Genomic DNA, 19,481 nt, shown 5'->3' with positions numbered 1-19,481 from the left:
CTGGATCCAGGCCCATCCAGACTCTGTGTCCCCCGATCCGTGGTCAGCAAGGTAACCCCCAAAGATGTCCGTGCGCTCCTCTGGGGTCTGTGGAAGCCGCAGGGGCAAGGGAATGGGTTGTGCCCTGGAGCCTGCAGGGGGCCGGCCCTGCGCAGCTCAGCCCCTGGGAGGGCCGCTCACCCCAGGGGGCTCCCCTCACCCCGGGCCCCCCAGGCCAGCAGGGTGAAAGCCCCGCGGACGAGGTCCAGACCCCGGCCTTCAGTGAGCTGACCCCGAACCCCAGGGGAACCCCGGGAACCAGCGCTGGATGGGATCGGCCCGACCCATCATCTGAGCCCAGGACCTAGGGGGCCTGCCCTGTTCCGCGCCCTCCGCGCCCTCACGGTGGGGGGCTGGGAGGCCCTGGGACACGGCATCAGGGACACCCCCGCAGGAATGCGTCCCTACCTGCCCAGGGGCCCCGCTGGCCCACAAAGGGGACCCACGCCTTGATGCACAAGGACGCCACCAGGTAAACCCGTCCCAGATCGGCCGCCAGGGGGGCGCTGAGGCCAGGGAGGCTCGGAGCCGTGCTCGTGTCCCTGATGAGCCTGTGAGATGGGGGCTTCAGGCGCAGCTTGATCAGGCGCTCAGTGGGGGCCTCCGGAGCCCGCCTGCCCCTCGGCCTCGTGATCAGGAGACAGGCTCACGCGGGGCACCTGGAGTGCCGTAGCCTGGGCACTGGCGAGGGTCGGGTCCCGGGCCCAGCCCCGAACGGGTCCCAGGTGAGGAGGCACCAACCTCGCCCTGGGCGGCTGCCCACTGGCCACCGCCCGTGCCCTGACCCCTCTGCCCAGGGGCCCCCGCGCTCCAACACCACCTTGGCCCTGCGCCCGGGGCCCACACGTGAGCTGGGGCGGGTGCGAGGACTCGGGGCTGGCCCGCAGGCCCCACCTGCCTGGCCCGTCCTGCTCCCCTGCCCGCCCCCTCCACTCACCTGCCCCAGTCCCCTGGCCACGGCGCTTCAGGACCTGGCCCAGTGTCACGCTGGCCCTGCGACATCGCTCCCTGCATGGTCTGCCTGGCAGCCGGCTGCAAGAACCGGCCCGAGCACAGGCAGGAGCCCCGGGCGGGAGGCCCGAGGGCATCGGCCGAGGCGGGGGCCGCCCGACAAGCCCGCGGTTGACCCCAGCAGTAGCCCATTTCTCAACTGCAGAGAGTGATGCACAGAGAGGGTCAGTGACAGCCCACGGTCACACAGGCAGCGGTGGTACCAAGGACCAGGCCTAACGCAGCATGTGCAAAGGCCCGGTGGCAGGAAGAGGGGTAAAGCACGTCAGGAGAACAGGAGGAAGGCTGCGGGGAGTCCTGGACAGGCAACTGTGGCCATGGGGGCTGGGCTGTGCCCCGAGTCTGGGCCCCCCTGCGGGCACACAGGGTGACCTGTGCTCTGTGGCCTCCAGCAGGGGGACTCGAGGGGCCCGGTGTCCAGCCAGGCTGAACCGGCCACAACCCCGCCCCGCAGCTCTAAGGCTAAACCTTCCTGGCCCTGCTGTGCCCCCCCCCGCCCCCGACAGCCACGTCACAGCCGCTGTGCCCCCCCGCTGACCTGACACCCCGGGGGCGCCCACCCCAGCTTGGCATAGCCGGGCGCCAGGATGGATGGGAGGGGCCGAGGGCCGGCAGCTGGCCTGGGGGGCCCACCGGTGCACTCCGCCCCCGCCGGAGACCAGCGAGGTCGAGAGCTTCTGCCGGGACAGGCTTGGGGGCGGCACTGGAGCCACAGCCGGGGAGGGGGGCGGGCCGTGTCAGGGGTGCTGGGGGGCGGGCGCGGGGGGCAGGCGGGGAGACACCCAACAAAGATCCCAGGATCGACTCCTGTCTCTTATTTTTTCGTCACATCTTTATTGAGACACAATTCACGTCGTTCCCTGGGTGCGAGAATGTTCACAGGGCTGTGCGCCCAGCACCTCCAGAACCTTCCGTGAGCCCAACGGCACCCCCGCCCCACTCCGTCACCCCCTCCCCGGCCCCCTGAGCCCCCTCCCCGTCCGGCACGTGTCCACGTATGGACTCACGCCCCGTGGGGCCTCCTGTGTCCGGTTCCCTCCCTGAGCGTCGGGGGCTCGGGTCCGTCCCCGGGGTGGCGTGGGGGGGCCTCGCCCCCGTCGGAGGCCGATCAGGCTCCCGCATGGGGCGCACACGTGTGTTCCCTGCACCTGCCCACGGACATCTGGGCTGTTTGGCAGCGTTTGGCGGCCGTGAGCAGCGGAGGCTTCAGTCCTGGCCTGTCTGTCCTGCCCAGCGCGGCCTCTGTGCCAGGGCCCCAGCACGTCCTTGCCCCGCGGGGAGCTGTGGCTCCTTTGTTCTGTGACGGCCTCCAAGGCCACGAGGCCCTTCAGAGGCAGGGAGGCCCGGAGCAGCTTCCTCCCCGGCCCCGGCCTTGGGGGCCTCCATCTGGCTGCCATCCGGGCAGGGCGTGCACCAGGCGGCTTATCTCCCCACGCCAGCTGTTCCTGCCGGCCCACGGGGGTCCCCCCACTGCTCCCCAGGTGAGCGGGAGGGAGGCCCGGAGGCCCCGGAGGAAGGAGAAGGGCCCCACCCGCCGGGGAGGAAGCTGCCCCTGGCCCAGCTCCTGCCCCTGGCCCAGCTCCTGCCCCTGCCCCTGCCCCTGCCCCTGCCCCTGCCCCTGCCCCAGCCCCTGCCCCTGCCTCTGGCCCTGCTCCTGCCCCAGCCCCTGGCTCTGCCCCAGCCCCTGCCCCTGTCCCTGCCCCTGCCCCAGCTGATACCCCTGGCCCTGGCCCTGCTCCTGCCCCAGCCCCTGCCCCCACCCCTGGCCCCGGCTCTGGCCTTGCCCCAGCTCCTGCCCCTGCCCCAGCCCCTGCCCCTGTCCCTGCCCCTGCCCCAGCTGATACCCCTGGCCCTGGCCCTGCTCCTGCCCCAGCCCCTGCCCCTGCCCCTGGCCCAGCCCCTGCCCCAGCCCCTGGCTCTGCCCCAGCTGATACCCCTGCCCCTGCCCCTGGCCCAACCCCAGCCCCTGGCCCTGCCCCAGTCCCTGCCCCTGCCTCAGTCCCTGCCCCTGCCCCTGGCCTGGCTCTGCCCCAGCTGATACCCCTGCCCCTGGCCCAGCCCCTGCCCCCAGCCCTGTTCCTGCCCCTGCCCCCGCCCCTGCCCCTGCCCCAGCTGATACCCCAGCCCCTGCCCCTGGCCCAGCCCCTGCCCCTACCCCTGGCCCTGGCCCAGCCCCTGCTCCTGCTCCAGCCTCTGGCCCCGCCGTTTCCACAGGACACTGGGCCGCTGCCACTGCAGGAGCCGTCAGGGGCCAAGGCAAAGCCAGAGAGCAGGCGTCAAACAGTCGGAGGCCGGAGGTCAGGCTGGGCTGTCCCCCCCCAACCCCGGCTCCCCCAGCTCCCGGGGGCCCGGTCCCTCTGGCTTGTGCCCGGATCACTCCTGTGTCTGCCTCTGTGTCCCGTGGCCTCTGCTCTGTGTCAGGACCCCCCTTCTGTGAGGACATCAGCTGCAGGACAGCCCCCCACCCAGTGTGACCTCATTCCACCTGGTGACCCCTGCCCTATGCCTAGATGAGGGCCTTTCCTGAGGCTCCCGTGACCGTGGGCTGGGGCACCACAGACCCTGGCACAGACACGGACACCCGTCAGCACCCGTGGTCTGTGATGGGCACGTGGAGGGGAGCCGGGCGGGGACGAGGCCACCCGTCGGGGAGGGGCAGGGGCAGGGCGTGGTGAGCTCAGCACGCGGACGGGCGGGGGGAGCCTGGGCCGCCCCCGGGATGCCCACGGGCCCCAGGACGGCCGCCTGCGGTGTGGGGCCTGCACCGCCCCGGGTCCAGGTCTGGAGCAGCCACTGCCCTGCAGGCGGGGTTGCACCCGCGGAGGCATGACTGGAGTGTGGATCCCACATTTGACCCTTCCTCCCTCACCTGAGCGTAAAGGTGGGCGCCTGCCGCTCGCTGCCATAGGCGGGGGGAGGAGAACCCCTCGGGCGCCCCCAGGGTGCCGCCCCGGCACCCCGCCCACGGGCCTGCACCCTGGCCCCCGCCCCTTCCCCGGTGACCTCCCAGGCCCCCCTCCCCTGGGGGCCGGCGTCTTTCCAGAGCCTGTGGACATGACATAACATGACATGGACATGACCTGGCATGACAACCCCGTGGCCCGCGCCCTCCCAGGGCTCCCTGACCCCGAAGAGGAGGGTCCCCCGCCAGCCTGCGCATGGCCTGGATGCGCTGGGGCTAGAGCTGTGCCGGTGCAGGGAGGCGCACGTGGAACATGGGGCCCAGACGACTCGGCAGCGGACAGGTGGGCGCCGCACAACGAAAACCTGATGTTCTCCGCCCCTGCTCTGAGTTCGAGAGGCGGCGATCCCAAGGGAACGCTCGGTGCCCTGGGGGGATGCAGTCCGGGGCTTCGGGGCGGGACAGGCCTCTGCCCGAGCGGCCCGCGGTATCCCCGGCCGGCCAGGACCACGGCGGGACACACGGCCGGCGAGGCTGGGGACACGGGCCTGGGGTGCCGGGGCCGCGCAGGGCTTTGCCACCCGACGGCTGGACCCGAGGGAGGACAGGCAGGGGAGGGGCCCTGCAATCCTGGCTGTTCTGTTTGAGGGAGACGTCCAGACCTGGGGCGCAGGCCCCTCCCAGAGAGGGTGCAGGCCTCGGTCGCAGGGGCGGGGGTGCAGCGAGGAAGGGCCCGGCGCACTGCCGGTGGGCAGGGAGCTTGGGCTGCGCACGGGTCAGAGTGGCCGGTGTGCGGGGGAGCCGACCGCAGGTGATGGAACCGGGCTGCCTCGGAGCAGGGCAGAGGCCGGGACACCCGGTGTCTTCCCCCAGGTACCGCGTGCCACAGACTTATGCTGTGAAAATCAATTTTTTTTAAATCTGAAAATTAGCTATAACTGGGCGTCCTGCATTTTTATTTGCTAAATCTGGCCACCGTGCTCGCTGGAGTGGCCCTAGAAGGGCTCTTGCGTCTGGGGGGCGGACCAGGTGGGGAGGGGACCAGGCACAGCTCGATCTGTAAACAAAGCAGAGCCTGCCTGGCGGCCCTAATATTTCCCACGAGATCTGTCCTCAGCCCGCGGGGCGGGCAGGGGAGGGGGCCGCGGAATTCCACCCGGGCCCAGGGAGTTTGAAGCCAGCTGGCCGCCTTCCCGCTCCTTCTGCACGTAGCTCTGTAGCTCTGCCCCCCCCCCCCCCCCCCAGCGGCCTTGTCCAGCCCGAGGCCCACAGGCCAGGGCTTCTGCTCGGCCGCTGCTCCCGCTCCCCGGCGCTGAGGCAGGTCCTGGCCTCTCTCCCATCGCACTTTCTAGTCGGCCTGGGCCCTGGCTCTGCTCAGCCTCCCCCTCGGGCGCCGCCTCCTGGGTGCCTGCCGGGCTCTCCCAGGCTGCCCTCCCCTCCGGGGGCTGCTGCTGCTCCGCGGCTCACGGCCGCTCCCCCCAGAGGGCCGAAACCTCCCCTGCTTCCCTTCTGGGTGCTCCCGCTGGTCTAATGGTTAAACTGACGTCACCCACGAGTGGGGGAGAAACAAACATTTAGCTTAACGACACGTGGGAGACGTGCGGAGAAAGCAGGTGGGGCTCCCAGAGCGGCGGCCGTCGTCCTCATGCAGGCTGCGGCCAAGAGCGGGTGCGGGGTGGGGGGGTCCCCAGGGCGGCGGCCCGGGAGAGCACAGCGGGCGGGGCAGGGTGCATGCGCCAGTCCTTGGCCACTGCACTGGACACCGGGGGATCCCCGTCCTGGTCCCCAGAGGGAGGCACCTTAGGAACAGGTCTCCCTGTGAACGTCGACGCCTCTTCAGAGCTTCTCTGGTCTCTGCCGGTCTTGAAAAGCACAAGCAGGTGAACACAATGGGAAGAGGCACCGGGGCTGCGGGGGATGCGGGGAGCCTGGGTGCAGCTGCCCACCCTGGGGTGCACACACAGCAGTCGGGGCGCTGGGTGGAGCGGGAACTGCTGGGGCGTGACCCGCCGCGGCTGCACCCGTGTCCCCGTCCCTTCCTCCCAGCTGCGTGGGGGGCTCTGGGTCCTCGCCCGCCAACGCTTGTGATTTTCTTGCTTCCAGCAGGGCCGCCTGTGATTTGCGTTCCCTGATGGCTCACGACGGCACCTCTTCATGGTTAGTGCCCCCCGTGCATGTCTTCTTTGGACAAGTGTCGCATTCGGGTCCTTTGTCTGTTTTTAATTGGATTATTTGTCCGTGTTTTAAATCCAGTTGTGTTTTTTATATTTTCTAGATGTAAGGCCCTCCTGGGACACGTGATGTACCCGTGCTTTCTCCCGGCCTGCGGGCCATTTCCTCACTTCCTCCTTGCAGTTCTTTGAAGCACCAGCTGTTTAATCCTGATGAAGTTCTGTTTAGCTATTGATTGTCGCTCATGCTTTTGCTGTCGTATATAAGAAACCACTGCCTGAGCCAAAGTCGTCAAGGTGACACTACCTGGTTTTTGTTTGAAATCATTTTGTCAAAAAAAAAAAAAAAAAGAAAGAAATCATTTTGTCATTTCGAAAAGTGTTTGCGGTACGGGCGCCTGGCTGGGTGGGTTGGGCGGAGCACGCGACTTCTGATCGCAGGGTTGCGAGTTCGAGCCCCACGTCGGGTGTAGAAAATACCACTATTATTAAAAATAAAACCTTAAAGGGGCACCTGGGGGGCTCAGTGGTTAAGCGTCTGCCTTGGGCTCAGGGCGTGACCCCAGAGTCCCCGGACCGAGTCCCGCATCGGGCTCCCTGCATGGAGCCTGCTTCTCCCTCTGCCTGTGTCTCTGCCTCTCTCTGTGTGTCTCTTATGAATATATAAATAAAATCTTTAAAAAGATAATAAAATAAAATCTTAAAAAATAAAAAAATAAGTAAAATCTTAAAAAATAAAAAAATAAAATGTATTTGTTGTAAAACATAGGGACCTCACGGTAGGTTTTCCAGGCAAAATGCGGCACAGCCAGTTAATCTGAATTTCAGATAAACGGCGAATGCTTTTCCTGGCATAACTGCGTCCAGATACTGCCCGGGATCCTTGTACCAGGAAATTACTCATTCTCCATCTGCAATTCAAACTTAACTGCCATCCAGGTATTTTTATTTGCTAAATCCGCCAGCCCGCCCCAGCCCAGCGCGACGTCCCACCTGCTCACAGGGATCCCTAACCCCCTCCCTTAATGCTTTTTTCCCCTTCCGTACTGGGATAAAACACACACGATATAAAGCGAGCTGTCAACCACCTGGGAGGATTCCCCCCCAGTTCTGACGTCACAGTCTGAGGCTGCAGAAAGGGAGGAGGGGCCCAGCGCAGGCCACGCCCCCGTTTCCTAGCAACGCAGCCACGCCCCCAGGCAGCGAGGCGGGGCCTCCGGGGTCACGTGGTGCGTCCGCCCGCGCCCGCTCGGGCCAGCGCGTGTAGACGTGCTTCCGCGCGCGTGCGCAGGAGGGCCGACCGGCGTGCCGTGCGCGTCCCCGCCCCGCGACGTCGCCCTGCGCGCGCGCGCCCGGGCCCCCCTCAGGTTCTTATAGCGCCGCGGGCGGCGGTTGGCGGCGGGGTCGGCACGGACGGCGGCGGCATGGCGGCTCGGGGGCTCGTGGTGCTGGCGCTGGCCCTGCTGGGTGCCGGGGGCGGCTCCGGGGCAGGTGAGCGTCGGGACGGACGCGGGCGGGGGCGGAGCGGGAGGCGCGGGGAGGGCGCGGGGGCTTCTGGGGGTCGGCGCGGGGGCTCCTGGGGGTCGGCGCGGTGGTTCCTGGGGGTCGGGGCGGGGGTCGGCGCGGGGGCTCCTGGGGGTCGGCGCGGGGCGCAGGGGCTCCCGGGGGTCGGGGCGGGGGCGGGGGTCGGCGCGGGGGCTCGCGGGGGTCGGCGCGGGGGCTCTTGGGAGTCGGGGCGGGGGCTCCCGGGGGTCGGCGCGGGGCTCTTGGGAGTCGGGGCGGGGGCTCGCGGGAGTCGGGGCGGGGGCTCCCGGGGGTCGGCGCGGGGGCTCCCGGGGGTCTGGGCGGGGGCGCCGGGGGCGGACGCGGGGGCTCTTGGGGGGCGGGGGGTTGCCTGCAGCCTGCGGGGCCTGGAGGGATTGTCATTCTTGGCAGGATTTCGGGCCCGGAGCTGCTCGGGAGGCTCCTGCCCCCGGTGTCGCGCGGCGCGCTGAGCCCTTGGGCGCCGGGCGGGCTCGTCCGCCTGCAGAGCCGGGGGAGGAGGTGGCGTCCTGCCCACCCTGTCCTTTTCCGGGGCTGGAAACTGAGGCCCGGCTGCGGAGGGGAGGTGCCCCAAGGTCGCCGCGAGGTCGCCCGGGCAGCCCGGGTCCGGGCAGGGAGCAGGGAGCGTGCAGAGCCTTGTGTTCAGCTCACACAGCGTCCGGTTCCGCGGAGGCCTTGGGGACTGGGCAGCGTTTGGGGGTCGGACCGACGGGGAGAAAGAAGCTGGGTGGGAGCCCGAGTGTCGGGGGACACACAGCAGGACGGGTTCTTCCCGGGGTTGAGACTTCCCGTGTGGCTCTGGGTTAAAGATTTCCAGGGATGGCAGGTAGGGAACAAAGTGCAGGAAGGGTCTGGGCCTCCCGCGGAGCTTCACCCGCTTACCCCTGACCCACTTGACTCGCTTGGCCTCTGTCCTCCTCCTCCTCAGACGGTTTATGAGAGCCTCCGGGCGAGGGCCTTGGGCCCTGGCGGGCGCGCTGCCCACTATCCACTGCCAGCGGGTCCCTGCCGGACTCAGGAGCCCGCAGGCTCAACGGACGCGGAGAAAAGGCTGCTGTTTCTGGCAGCGCCAGCCTTGGGGAGTCGCTCTGCGTGGCTGGTGGCCCCGGCCCGCGGGGCGTGGAGGAGGACTCGTGCTTTTCCTGAGTTCGCCCGTCTGTCAGAGGGGGAAGCGCGTCTCTACCTCATTCCTGGCTTCAGTCACCAGCGCTCCAGCCAGGAGGCCGGGAGGACCCCTGCCCCCTCTCCCGCAGCCTGTAGCGGGTGGGCGGTCTCTGCACTGAGCCCACCTGGGATCCGTGTCTGTGCTTGCTTCTTCCTCAATATTTATTTATTTATTTATTTATTTATTTAATTTTTTTTATGATAGTCACACAGAGAGAAAGAGAGGCAGAGACACAGGCAGAGGGAGAAGCAGGCTCCATGCACCGGGAGCCCGACGTGGGATTCGATCCCGGGTCTCCAGGATTGGGCCCTGGGCCAAAGGCAGGCGCCAAACCGCTGCGCCACCCAGGGATCCCAATTTTTTTTTTTTAAATGAAATATCTTGACATGTATTTCATTAGCGGTTTTTTTTTTTTGTTTTTTGTTTTTTTTTTTAGGCAGAGACACAGGCAGAGGGAGAAGCAGGCTCCCTGCAGGGAGCCTGATGTGGGATTCCATCCCGGGACCCCAGGGTTACACCCTGAGCCGAAGGGAGATGCTCAACTGCTGAGCCACCCAGGGATCCCTCTTTGTTTGTTTGTTTGTTTGTTTGTTTTTTAATATTTTATTTATTTATTTAGGATAGTCACAGAGAGAGAGGGAGAGGCAGAGACACAGGCAGAGGGAGAAGCAGGCTCCATGCACCGGGAGCCTGACGTGGGATTCGATCCCGGGTCTCCAGGATCGCGCCCTGGGCCAAAGGCAGGCGCCAAACCGCTGCGCCACCCAGGGATCCCCACCTCTTTGTTTGTTTTTAAGTATTTTATTTATTTATTTACTTATATGACAGAGCACGAGTGGGGAGTGGAGGGCAGAGACAGAGGGACAGGCAGGCTCCCTGCTGTCATGGGGCTTGACCTCCAGACCCTGGGATCAGAGCGGAGCCGAAGGAGACGCTCACCCACTGAGGGCCCCCCCCCCCCCCCCGCCCCCAGGCCCTGTTTTGTATCACCTTTGACAGTTCCACCTTTCCCGGGAACTCCCAGGAATGCCATGGTCCTTTTTCCCCTGGGATGGGTGAATTATTGACAGCGTGCACCTCTCCTGTCTGGGTCAGTGTCCCAGACGCTTGCTTCAGGGGACGCTGCCAGCAGTGGCTTTCCTCAACTCACGCAGCACATGCCTGGCAGGTTGGCACCCGTGTTGGCCAAGGCCCGGGACAGGGACTGGGACTGTCGAGGGTCCCATCGTCCTGGCAGGCCTGCTGGGGAGGGCACAGGTGGGCCCCAGGTTGCTAGCTGAGTCCTGCAGGTGGTGGATTTGGCCTCTGAGCCTCAGGTGAAGGGAGCGGGAGCCGCCTCCTGGTGAGATGGAGGGGAGGGGGGAGGCCCAGAGCCTATGGCTGGCATCCCAGAAATGTTCTCTTGCTCCTCCTACCTGAGCAGAGCTGCCTGCCGAGGTGGGTGGGAGGAGGCTGGGTGCTGGGGCCTCCTCCCAGCTCCTGGGCTGTTTACCATAAGGCCTGCCTGGCTGGGTGCCCTGCCCGGCTGCCTCAGGGCGTGGAGGAGGGGTGGCTGTTTTTAGATGAAGGTGACTTGACTTGAGAACGTGGGTCACAGTCACTTGGGCCAAAACAGAGTCTTCCCTTTTCAGGCTCTCTCCCTGTTTCCTTCCTGCCCCTGTGAATTCCTGGGGTGCCTCGGTCAGGGCAGGGGTGTCAGCCTGTGGTTCCTCTGAGACGGGATGGGGATGCCCTGCCTTGGCCCCTCTCTGAGCCCCTGCAGCCCCTGCCCCCTCCTGGAAGTAGCCCTCAAGCCTGTGGCCTTGGGCACTACTTTCTCTCCCGGGAGACAGGGGTGCAGCCGGGCCGAGATCCGACCTTCCCAGCAGCCTCCGGGTCAGGGGACACGGCAGAGACGCGAGTCCTGAGGCTCTGGAGAGGAGGCCCTGTCTGTCTGGGAGGAGGCCCCTCTCTGGCCTCGCTTCGTGCCCTGACTCACCGCTCCCGGCTCTGCACAGAGGGGTTGGTTTTGCAATCTTGGGAAATCGTGACTCCTGAGAAATGCGGCTTACTGGGAGGTGATCCTTGTGTAGAGACGGCACCGCCACAGGAGGGTTTCACTCCTCTTCTGGCTTCACGCCTCTGTCTGGTTGTAGCTGTGCCCGTCCTGAGTCCTGCAAGCGGCCTTTGGGCTACCCCGGGTCGGGGGATGAGGGTCCATCTACCCCAGGACCCTGGGGCACGTCCCACCTTGCCCCGGAGCAGAAAGCCTGTGCTACCGGCCGTGCGGCTGTGAGCACGTGCATGTGTGTGACGGGTGTGGGTTTGCACACACGCGTGTGCATCTGTAGGCCAGCATGCGCGCAGGAGGGGCTGCCTGGGGCACCGGAGGGGGGCCTGTGCACTTCCTGTCTGGCTCTTCCCCTGCCTGCCTGCAGTTCTGAGACCTCGCGTCCTGTCCCCCACTGGCCTCCGTCCCAGGCTTCACACAGAGAGGCCACCGCCCCCCCCACACACACTGGAAATGCATCTTGGGGAGCCAGAGCCCGCGGGTCGGGTTCATGGGGGGTCGGGAGGGGAGCTGTCAGCCCACGGCGGATGCACGTGCCAGGGACTCTGAGGGGGAGACGTGCTTTCCGTCCGTGAGTCGTTCTAGGAAGCGGCCCTGCTGTGACCCCCTCCGGTAAAGAGTGCTGCTGCCCTTGGGTTTCCAGGTTAAATTTTCTTTCTCTTTTTTTTTTTCTTTTTTTGAATAATTTATTTGTTTAAGAGAGCATGAGCGGGGGCGGGGGGAGGGGGGCAGAGGGAGAGGGAGAAGCAGATGCCCCGCTGAGCTGGGAGCCTGATGGGGCTCGACCCTGGGATCACGAGCCGAGCTGCAGGCAGAGGCCTCACCTCCTGAGCCCCCCAGGCGCCCCCTCAGGTTGAGTTTTCTTAATGACCAGGTGTCTGTGTGGATGAGGGCGCCAGTCTTTTGTTGGTACTTCCATCTCCTGAGTTTTCACCCAACTTTAACCTGTAGGTGTAAACTAAGTGGGAAAAGGCTTATTGCCAACTGCCCTGGGGTGGCCTTGTCTGTGCCCACATTCTCTGACCTTCTAGAAGGAAGGCCTCTGGGGCACTTGAGTTTGGGTGATGGATGCTAACGCTTGCACTGAGACTGCTCCTGGAGGAGGCGGCCAGGGGACAGGGTGGGCACGATGGTGTCCCCGTGGCCCGTGCTGCAGGCCCTGGGATAGGGCTCTGATGTGGACCCAGGTGAGGGGCCCTCCCCCTGGCCCATTCTCGCGGCTGCATCCTCCCGGGACTCTGGTCCCTGTGGGGAGCTGCTCCCTGCAGAGGGCCCTCCATGGTCAAGCTTTACTGCCCCAGCAGGCCGCTCCCCGTCTGTTCTAGGTGATTTCCACACTTCACTTTCTAAAGTGAACATCTTGAACCAGTGGGGAAGTTTGCCTAGCTGGAAATTGGACGGAAGGGCCACGGGGCCACCCACAACATCTGGGCCATCTCTAGTGGCTTAGTGGCAAGTGGGAGTGGAGTCCTTGATGCTCTGGAGGAGAGTGCCGTCCGGGAGAGGCCCCCTGCCCCCACCTCAGATGCCTTGCTCTGGTGGGGGGATCTGCAGGAGCGTCCAGCAAGGGGATGGTGGCCTGGGCAGGGGTAGGCTTATCATTCATTCACTCATTCATTCAAGAGTTGGGGCAGAGGGAGAAACAGACGGCCGCTGAGCCGGGAGCCCAACATGGGGCTCGACCCCAGGACCCCAGGATCACGACCCGAGCTGAAGGCAGAGGCTTCACCCACTGAGCTCCCCCAGGCGCCCCTAGGTTTACCTTTTTTTTTTTTCTTTTTTTTTAACATTTTATTTATTCATGAGAGTGGCAGAGACACCGGCAGAGGGAGAAGCAGGCTCCCGCAGGGAACCTAGTGCAGGACTCGATCCTGGGACCCCGGGGTCACTCCCTGAGCTGAGGGGAGATGCTCAACCGCTGAGCCCCCCGGGGATCCCAGGTTTACCTTTTAAAAAAGGAATTTCAGGTGTGTGCTGGGGCTGGACCCAGCAGTCGAGGTCTCGGTCCTTGTCCCGGGACCCAGGGTGGTCATCGGGTCCTGTTCCCGACAGGGACCTGCATCAAGGCCCCTGTTCTGACACGATAGCTCTTCAGACCCCGGGCCCCTCTCACTCGGCGGGCAGCACTGGGTGTGATTCAGGCCTCGTGGGCAGGTGGCGTGGGGCTCTGGGTTTGGGTCCTTTCTTGCCCTGATCCCTTTGCTCACGTCCTCTCGTGTGACCCCCAGGAAGCGAGATCTTGACTTCTGTGGAGGACATTGGCTCCAAGATACGCCTTACCTGTTCCTTGAACCGCAGCACCACTGAGATTACCGGCCACCGCTGGGTGAAGGGGGACAGGGTGCTCAAGGAAGACACGTTCCCTGACCCGAAGACGGAGTATGAGTGAGTGGGGTTGAGACAGTGCCCCAGCCTGCCCCCGGGCCCACGGAGACACCAGGCCCCCCATTTCAGCCTGCGGGTGTCACCCCAGACCCCTACCTGCGCTCTGCTTGCTCTGACGTGTTGTTACTGCCCACGGCCTCTGGTCAGTCGTGGTGAAGGCTGTGGTCAGTGGGCTTGCGTTGGACAGATGTCGGACAGTAGCCCTGCTCCGACCCTGGGCACTGAGGTGGCCAAGGCCGGGGGTCCAGGGAGGGGCTGATGGCTGCTGAGTATAGGGCCCGCCTTCGAGACCCTTCCCTTATTTCTCCGGTGCCGGCTGGGGTGGGTGGGCTGACTGGCTTCTTCCTGGCCTAGAACCCCTGAGTCCCCGGCTCACAGGTCTCGGGCGCTCCAGGCCGCCCCGCTCGCCCCACTCTGAAGCCTCATCTTAGTTGGATCCCGAGCCAGCCAGAAGCTCAGTCCTGTTTCTGGTGGCTTGGTGGCTGGGCACAGAGGGTCGTGGGGTGGGACCAGGTCCCTGTGCTGTGCCCGCACCTCCTCGTCCCTCCTGGGACCACCTGACCAGGCCTTGCTCTGGCTCCCGTGGGAGTCACCTGCAGCCTTAACTCAGGACGGGATGGTTTTCTGCTGTGCGCCCCGCTCATGGCCACGTGTCTGCTTGCAGGGTGGACTCGGATGAGCGCTCGGGGGAGTACTCGTGCATCTTCCTCCCAGAGCTTCTGGGCAAGAGCAGCATCGAAGTGAGGGGTGAGCTCGGCAGGCCTTCGGGCGCATCTGGGGGGCGGGGGCTAGTGGAACCCCCAGGGAGGGGGCTCAGGTGCCCGCCTTGCTCGGTCTCCCCTGCAGGGCTCCCCAACATCAAGGCTGTGAAAAAGTCGGAGCATGCCACCGAGCGGGAGACGGTCGTGCTGGGCTGCAGGTCGGACTCCTTTCCCCCGGTCACCGACTGGGTGTGGTACAAGGTGGAAAGCTCTGGGGACCAGGTGAGACCCGCGCCTGCCAGGGGCGGGTGGGTGAGGCTGGCCTCAGCCCCTACAAGGTCCGCCTGCCCCTAGGTCATCAGCAACAGCTCCCAGAGCAAGTTCCTGGTCGTGTCCTCGGAGACCAAGACGGAGCTGCGCATCAGCAACCTGGACTTGGAGACCGATCCTGGCAAGTACGTGTGCAACGGCACGAACTCAGAGGGCACCAGCCAGGCCGTCATCGTGCTGCGTGTGCGAAACCGCTTCGCCGCCCTCTGGCCCTTCCTGGGCATCGTGGCCGAAGTCCTGGTGCTGGTCACCGTCATCTTCATCTATGAGAAGCGGCGGAAGCCGGATGAGGTCCTGGATGGTGAGCTCACACGCCCTTCACGCGCTGTTTGGTTGTTGGGGGGAGGCTGGGCCACCGTCCAGGAGCGCGGGAGACGAGGGTGCTGCGGGGTTGAGGGTCCCCAGCTGGGGGCTGCTGGCCTGAGGCCTCATCTGCCCCACTGTGCCCTCCGCTGCTCTGCCCAGGCCTGTGGCAGTGGCTTGGCGCCTGAGGGCCGTGACCCCGACAGCTCATTTGGAGGGTGCATGTCCTGGGGGCAGGGCTGGTCCCTGGATTTACAGTAAGGGACACTGAGGGCGGGGCCTGTAGGACCCGTGTCACCCTGCTAGGGGCCTTGTCCGGGGACCACTCCTCACGGCCTGTCCTCTTCTTGCATGTGGCTGCGCATCCACACAGACGAGGACACGGGCTCTGCTCCTCTGTAAGTCGTGGCCTCGGGCGGGCGGGCGGGCTCCCCTGGGCAGGGCTAGCGGGGCTGCTGGCCCTCCAGTGGGCACGTGGTGGGGCTGGGGCCGCCGTCCTGCCCTCCTGAGCTTCGGGAGCCGTCCTTCCTCTCCCCAGGAAGAGCAGTGGGCACGTCAACGACAAAGGCAAGAACGTTCGCCAGCGGAACGCCAACTGAGGTGAGGCGTGGAGGGTGCAGGGGGTGGGGGCCCCGGGCCTCGGGCTGGGGTCTGAGCCTCCGTCCCGCCCTGCACAGGCCTCCCGCCTCCGCCTGGAGCAGCCGCGAGCAGCTCAGCGGCTGGTGTCTGCAGATTCCACGTTCTTTCCTCTCACAGGAGACCCGCCCCACGAAAGCAGACCACACACCGTGGGTCAGATCACACTTTTCTTTCCTTTTTTAAACTAAACTAGGGTTTTCTACATAGAATTCCATTCTTTAGGGGGTTTTTCCTTTTTAAACATTTTGTGAGCGTCTCAGGGGAGCCGTGAGCTTCCTGCGAGACTCCTGTCCTCCCCTCGTCTGCTCGGCCACCCCTGCCCGCTGTCCCCTCGCCGGCCCCCCACCGCCCTCCCGCCCGCCCCTCCGGGCCCGGCCACCCGTCCTTCGGCGTCCCTTGGGCATCTAGCCTTCTCTTCCCTCGTGGGGGTCGTGGAGGACGGACTGGCCCATCTCTGGGGCTCTACCTCCTGGGGCTGCTGGGCCTTGTTGGGACCCCTGTGCAGGGTCACAGGCCGTGCACGGTGCAGGTGCAAGCATCCTGCCTGCCCGAGTCCTGGCTGGCGGGTTGCCTCGGGTCTGTGTTGTGCGTGGGACGGCTCTGACCACGTGGCTGCTGGCGGGCCCCGCCCGCCCCTCCCCGTCCCTCCCCGTCCCTCCCCGCTCCTGCCGTCCACCCGGTTGCAGGGGAGTTGCCTGGCCACCAGTGCTGCGGGTCTGCTGTTATGGCAGCTGCAGGACCCCCTCCCCAGCTATTCCCCAGCTGCTCCCCAGCTCCCGACTCGCCCGCCACCTGCCTGCTCACCAATAAAGAAAGCCTGACCCGTCTCGTTCTCGGGCTCCTGTGCACACCGCCTGCGTCTTCTGGAGAGCTTGTGGGGGTGGGAGTGCCCCTGGTGCTGAGTCCTGGGGTGCAGTTGGGGTGCATGGGAGGGGCTGACCGGCTGGCCAGGAGCTTTGTTCCCAGAATGAAGGCTAAGGGTAGGGATGGGATGTGGGGGGCAGAGGACCATGGGGGCCATGGGCGTGTTCAGAGAAGGACTTGGCCCCGTGGCGGGTGTGAGCTAGGTTCCTACATCCATGGGGCCCGGGACTCCTTCCGGTGGGTCCCCCCGGACAGGACCAGACCCAGACCCAGACCCACAGCTGCCTGGCACCTGCCTGCCCCAGGCCAGAGGTTCCCTGTGGTGTGAGTGGTGTCTGGGGAGCGGGGGGTGTCCAGGACCCCACTAGTGGGCCCAGCCTGGACGGGCAGTGCCACCCGTGGTGACAGAGGTGGCCCTTCTGAGACTGGCCCCCAGGACGAGGGGTCCCTGTTCGGCTGAGCCCAGCCTGACTCCTGGGGGAAAGGACAGTCTGGACACTGGGTGGTGCTGGGTGGTGCTCTGGGAACAGGAGGAGGCAGGGCCTTGCCACTGAGGCCCCCGCCTGGTACCAGAGGGGAAGCTTCTCAGAGAAGGGGACCCCGCTGCCCACCTAGGGCCTGAGCTGACCCAGCGCCTCCCCTGTGGACCTGGGCACAGGCCTCTGGCCCGGCCAGAGCTGAGGTCCCAGAGCGGCCAGAAATCAGGGTTCGGGGGGAGATTGGTCCTTTTCAAGGCTGGCAAGTTAGATCCCGCACAACAGTGTGAAGAGGGGGTCGGCCCACGAGCCACGGGTGGGAGGCCCGGCCCCCGGGGGTGGCTTTCTCAGGCCCTGGGCCGCCTAGCGTGTCCACCCGGCTGGCCACATGCTTGGGCCTCCAGGCAGCGGCAGGTGGTTCCCCTGGGCTTCTGTGGCCGGAACAGGGTCCTTTATGGGGCCCCACACCTTGGCCTGGGGGGCTGTGGGCCTGGCCCTTCCCGCTGGCCGTCAGAGGGAGCTACGCGCCTGCCACTGAGCAGGGTTTGGAGGCCACGGGAGCCCCTCGTTTACAGAAGGCCTCTGGGGTTGCACCCGCCTGGCCCTGTAGACCCCGCTGCCCCCTGCTGGACAGGCCTGGGCCAGCCTCCCTAAGCCCTAGGGCGCCCTGGGGCACGAGCCGCGCACACCGGGGGGTGGAGGATGCGCCTTCCTCCTGGTCCCTCTGCGACGTTGACTGAGCAGCCCCGGCACAGCTGGGGTTGGGGTCCTTGGTGGACGGGCAGCGGTCGGGGGGCCCTGATGAGCTGGCCCATCCCTGGGGGCGCTGCCAGGGCTCGGGCAACCTCCAAGCTCCCCCGAAGTCGGGGGTTCCTGGGGGTGTCCTCTGGGAAGCCAGGGCCCCGGGGCCCAGTGCGGGGGGGGCAGAGCCTTGGGCCCCAGAGGGGTTTCCTGGAGCAGGACCTGTGGGGGGTTGAGGCGAGGCGGCTGAGGCTCAGCCTCCTGACCCGTGGAGATGCCCCCACGAGGTCGCCCTCCGAGCCCTGAAGCCTCCATCCATCCGGCTCAGCCTCAGTTCCCCCACAGTGGGATGGAGACAGCACAGGATCGGGGGGCAGAGGAGCAGGGCACGAGCGATGTGCCCCGCGGCGTCCCTGGGCTCACAGACGGGGACACTTGTCCCAGACCCCTGCCCCTTGCAGTGGGGGCCCCCAAGGGCTCTCAGGTCGGCAGCAAAGGAGCGATTTGGGGGCCTCACCCGGCAGCAGAGAAGATGGGACAGAGGTGTTGGGGTCATCAGTTTGGCCCTCCCACTTGCTGGGGAGTGCGGTTTCTGTAGGGAAAAGAGAGTCCCGGTGAATCTGCGGTTGGCTGACCCGGGGACCCCAGCTGGGCCGTGTGACACTGGGAACCGGGTGGTGGGATGCCCCGCCTGCCGTCACTGGCCGCCCTGGGCAAGGTGCTGGCGCGGGTGGCTCCCAGACTGAAGCCAGGGGTCCTGCCGCCAGCTGATCACACAGCATGTCCCTGAGCCGCGGTGGGCTCTCCTGGTGGCCCCTGATGCTCAGAGGGTCCCCAAGCTCGGGGCCTCGGGCCTTTGCACCTGGACTTGCCCCGACTAGAGAGGACGCAGGGTTGGTCGGGAGGTGCCCTCAGAGCCCGTGCTGGGGCCCAGTAATGCTCAGCTGATGGGATCGGGGCTTCTAAGCAAAGGCAGCTTCAGGCCGCAGACTGTTGTGAACTCGGGGTCTCACAGCCGTGCACCCTCCGCCGTCTGAGCGTCCACCCACCCCGGGAGCCTCAACAGCCTTTGTTGTCCCACAAGCCAGTCACCCTCCTGCCTCAGGGCCTTTGCCACCTGCCAGACGCTCTTCCCACAAATGTCCACGTGACACCAGCCCTCCCTTCAGACATCACCTTCCCCCCGGGGAGGCCTCGGGACCTCAGCCCCAGCACCTTTGTCTTCCCTCTCTGGCTCTGAGTTGTGTAGCGCTTAACCACCTTCCAAGGGATTTGTCGTATCTATTAAATGTAAGGTTTACTATGGTGAGTGTCCTTCCGCCCACCTCGCAGCAGGGTGCCCATGGCCCGGGTCCCAGCCCACTGGTGCTGAATAAATGTTTGTTGAACGAATGCAGGGCATTGCGCCCTGGCCGAGTGTGGAGAGGGGGTGGGAGAGACCGGGGGGCTGGTGGCTGTCCAGGATGGAGCCTGTGGGACGGGGAGGAGTCGTCAGGACTTGGGGGCCGGGTCCCCAGGGCCCAGGGAGGGGCTGAGACCCCCCCCCAAGGTGACTCCCAGTCCAGGCCCGCCTCTCCCACTCCAGGCTCGGTGGGTCCGCCTCCTCCCCGCTCTGTGCGGGAGCCCTGGGGCGCTGGCGGCCTGCCCAGACTGACAGGCTCCCAGGGTGAGCATAAAAGATCCCCCTTCAGCTGGAACACACATCTGCCCGGGGCGGGCTGCAGCCTGGCACTGCCAACCCTGCTGCCCGCCCAGCTTCCCCTCGCTGCCTCAGGACGCGCAGCCCTGCCGCCCACCCATCCGGCTGCAGGTCTGGCCCGCGGGCGGGAGCGGCCCCTGGATGCCTGACCTGCTGGGTAGAAGCACAGGAGACCCAGGCCTCTGTCCACCCCTGTCACCCGTGGGCACCTGCTGTGTGCAGAGACACGCTGGCGGGTGGATGCACCCATGGGAGCAGGCATGAAGGTGGAACGTTCCTTCCCGGGTTCTCCAGGTCCCTTCTCGCTCCTGTGTCTCTGCCCGCTACTTGCCTCTTGGGACACCTCCTCCTCCCCTCTGGCTGTGCTGGGATGGGGGCCGGCGGCTAGGGACGGTCCCGGGCCTGTGCCCTCGTGTCCCCTAGCACCAGACAGCCCCCCAACCTGATTCCAGCCCGGGACACG

General features: G+C 66.0%; 1 protein-coding gene across 1 annotated transcript; it reads left to right on the top strand.

Annotated features, from left to right (window-relative positions):
• Nucleotides 1-7,454: 7,454 nt before the first annotated feature.
• Nucleotides 7,455-16,064, top strand: BSG (basigin (Ok blood group)). The gene is made up of 8 exons (XM_077860799.1): nt 7,455-7,614; nt 13,109-13,265; nt 13,930-14,012; nt 14,112-14,248; nt 14,321-14,597; nt 14,973-14,997; nt 15,138-15,199; nt 15,277-16,064. The coding sequence occupies exons 1-7, from the start codon at nt 7,548-7,550 to the stop codon at nt 15,196-15,198; spliced, it is 807 nt and encodes a 268-aa protein (XP_077716925.1). The 5' UTR covers nt 7,455-7,547; the 3' UTR covers nt 15,199; nt 15,277-16,064.
• Nucleotides 16,065-19,481: the final 3,417 nt, after the last annotated feature.

This window comes from Canis aureus, chromosome 19 (assembly GCF_053574225.1).
Source record: "Canis aureus isolate CA01 chromosome 19, VMU_Caureus_v.1.0, whole genome shotgun sequence".
In the NCBI taxonomy this organism is placed as follows: Eukaryota; Metazoa; Chordata; class Mammalia; order Carnivora; family Canidae; genus Canis; species Canis aureus.
Note: the sequence above shows the minus strand (reverse complement) of the source record. Positions and strands in the feature narration are given on the sequence as shown.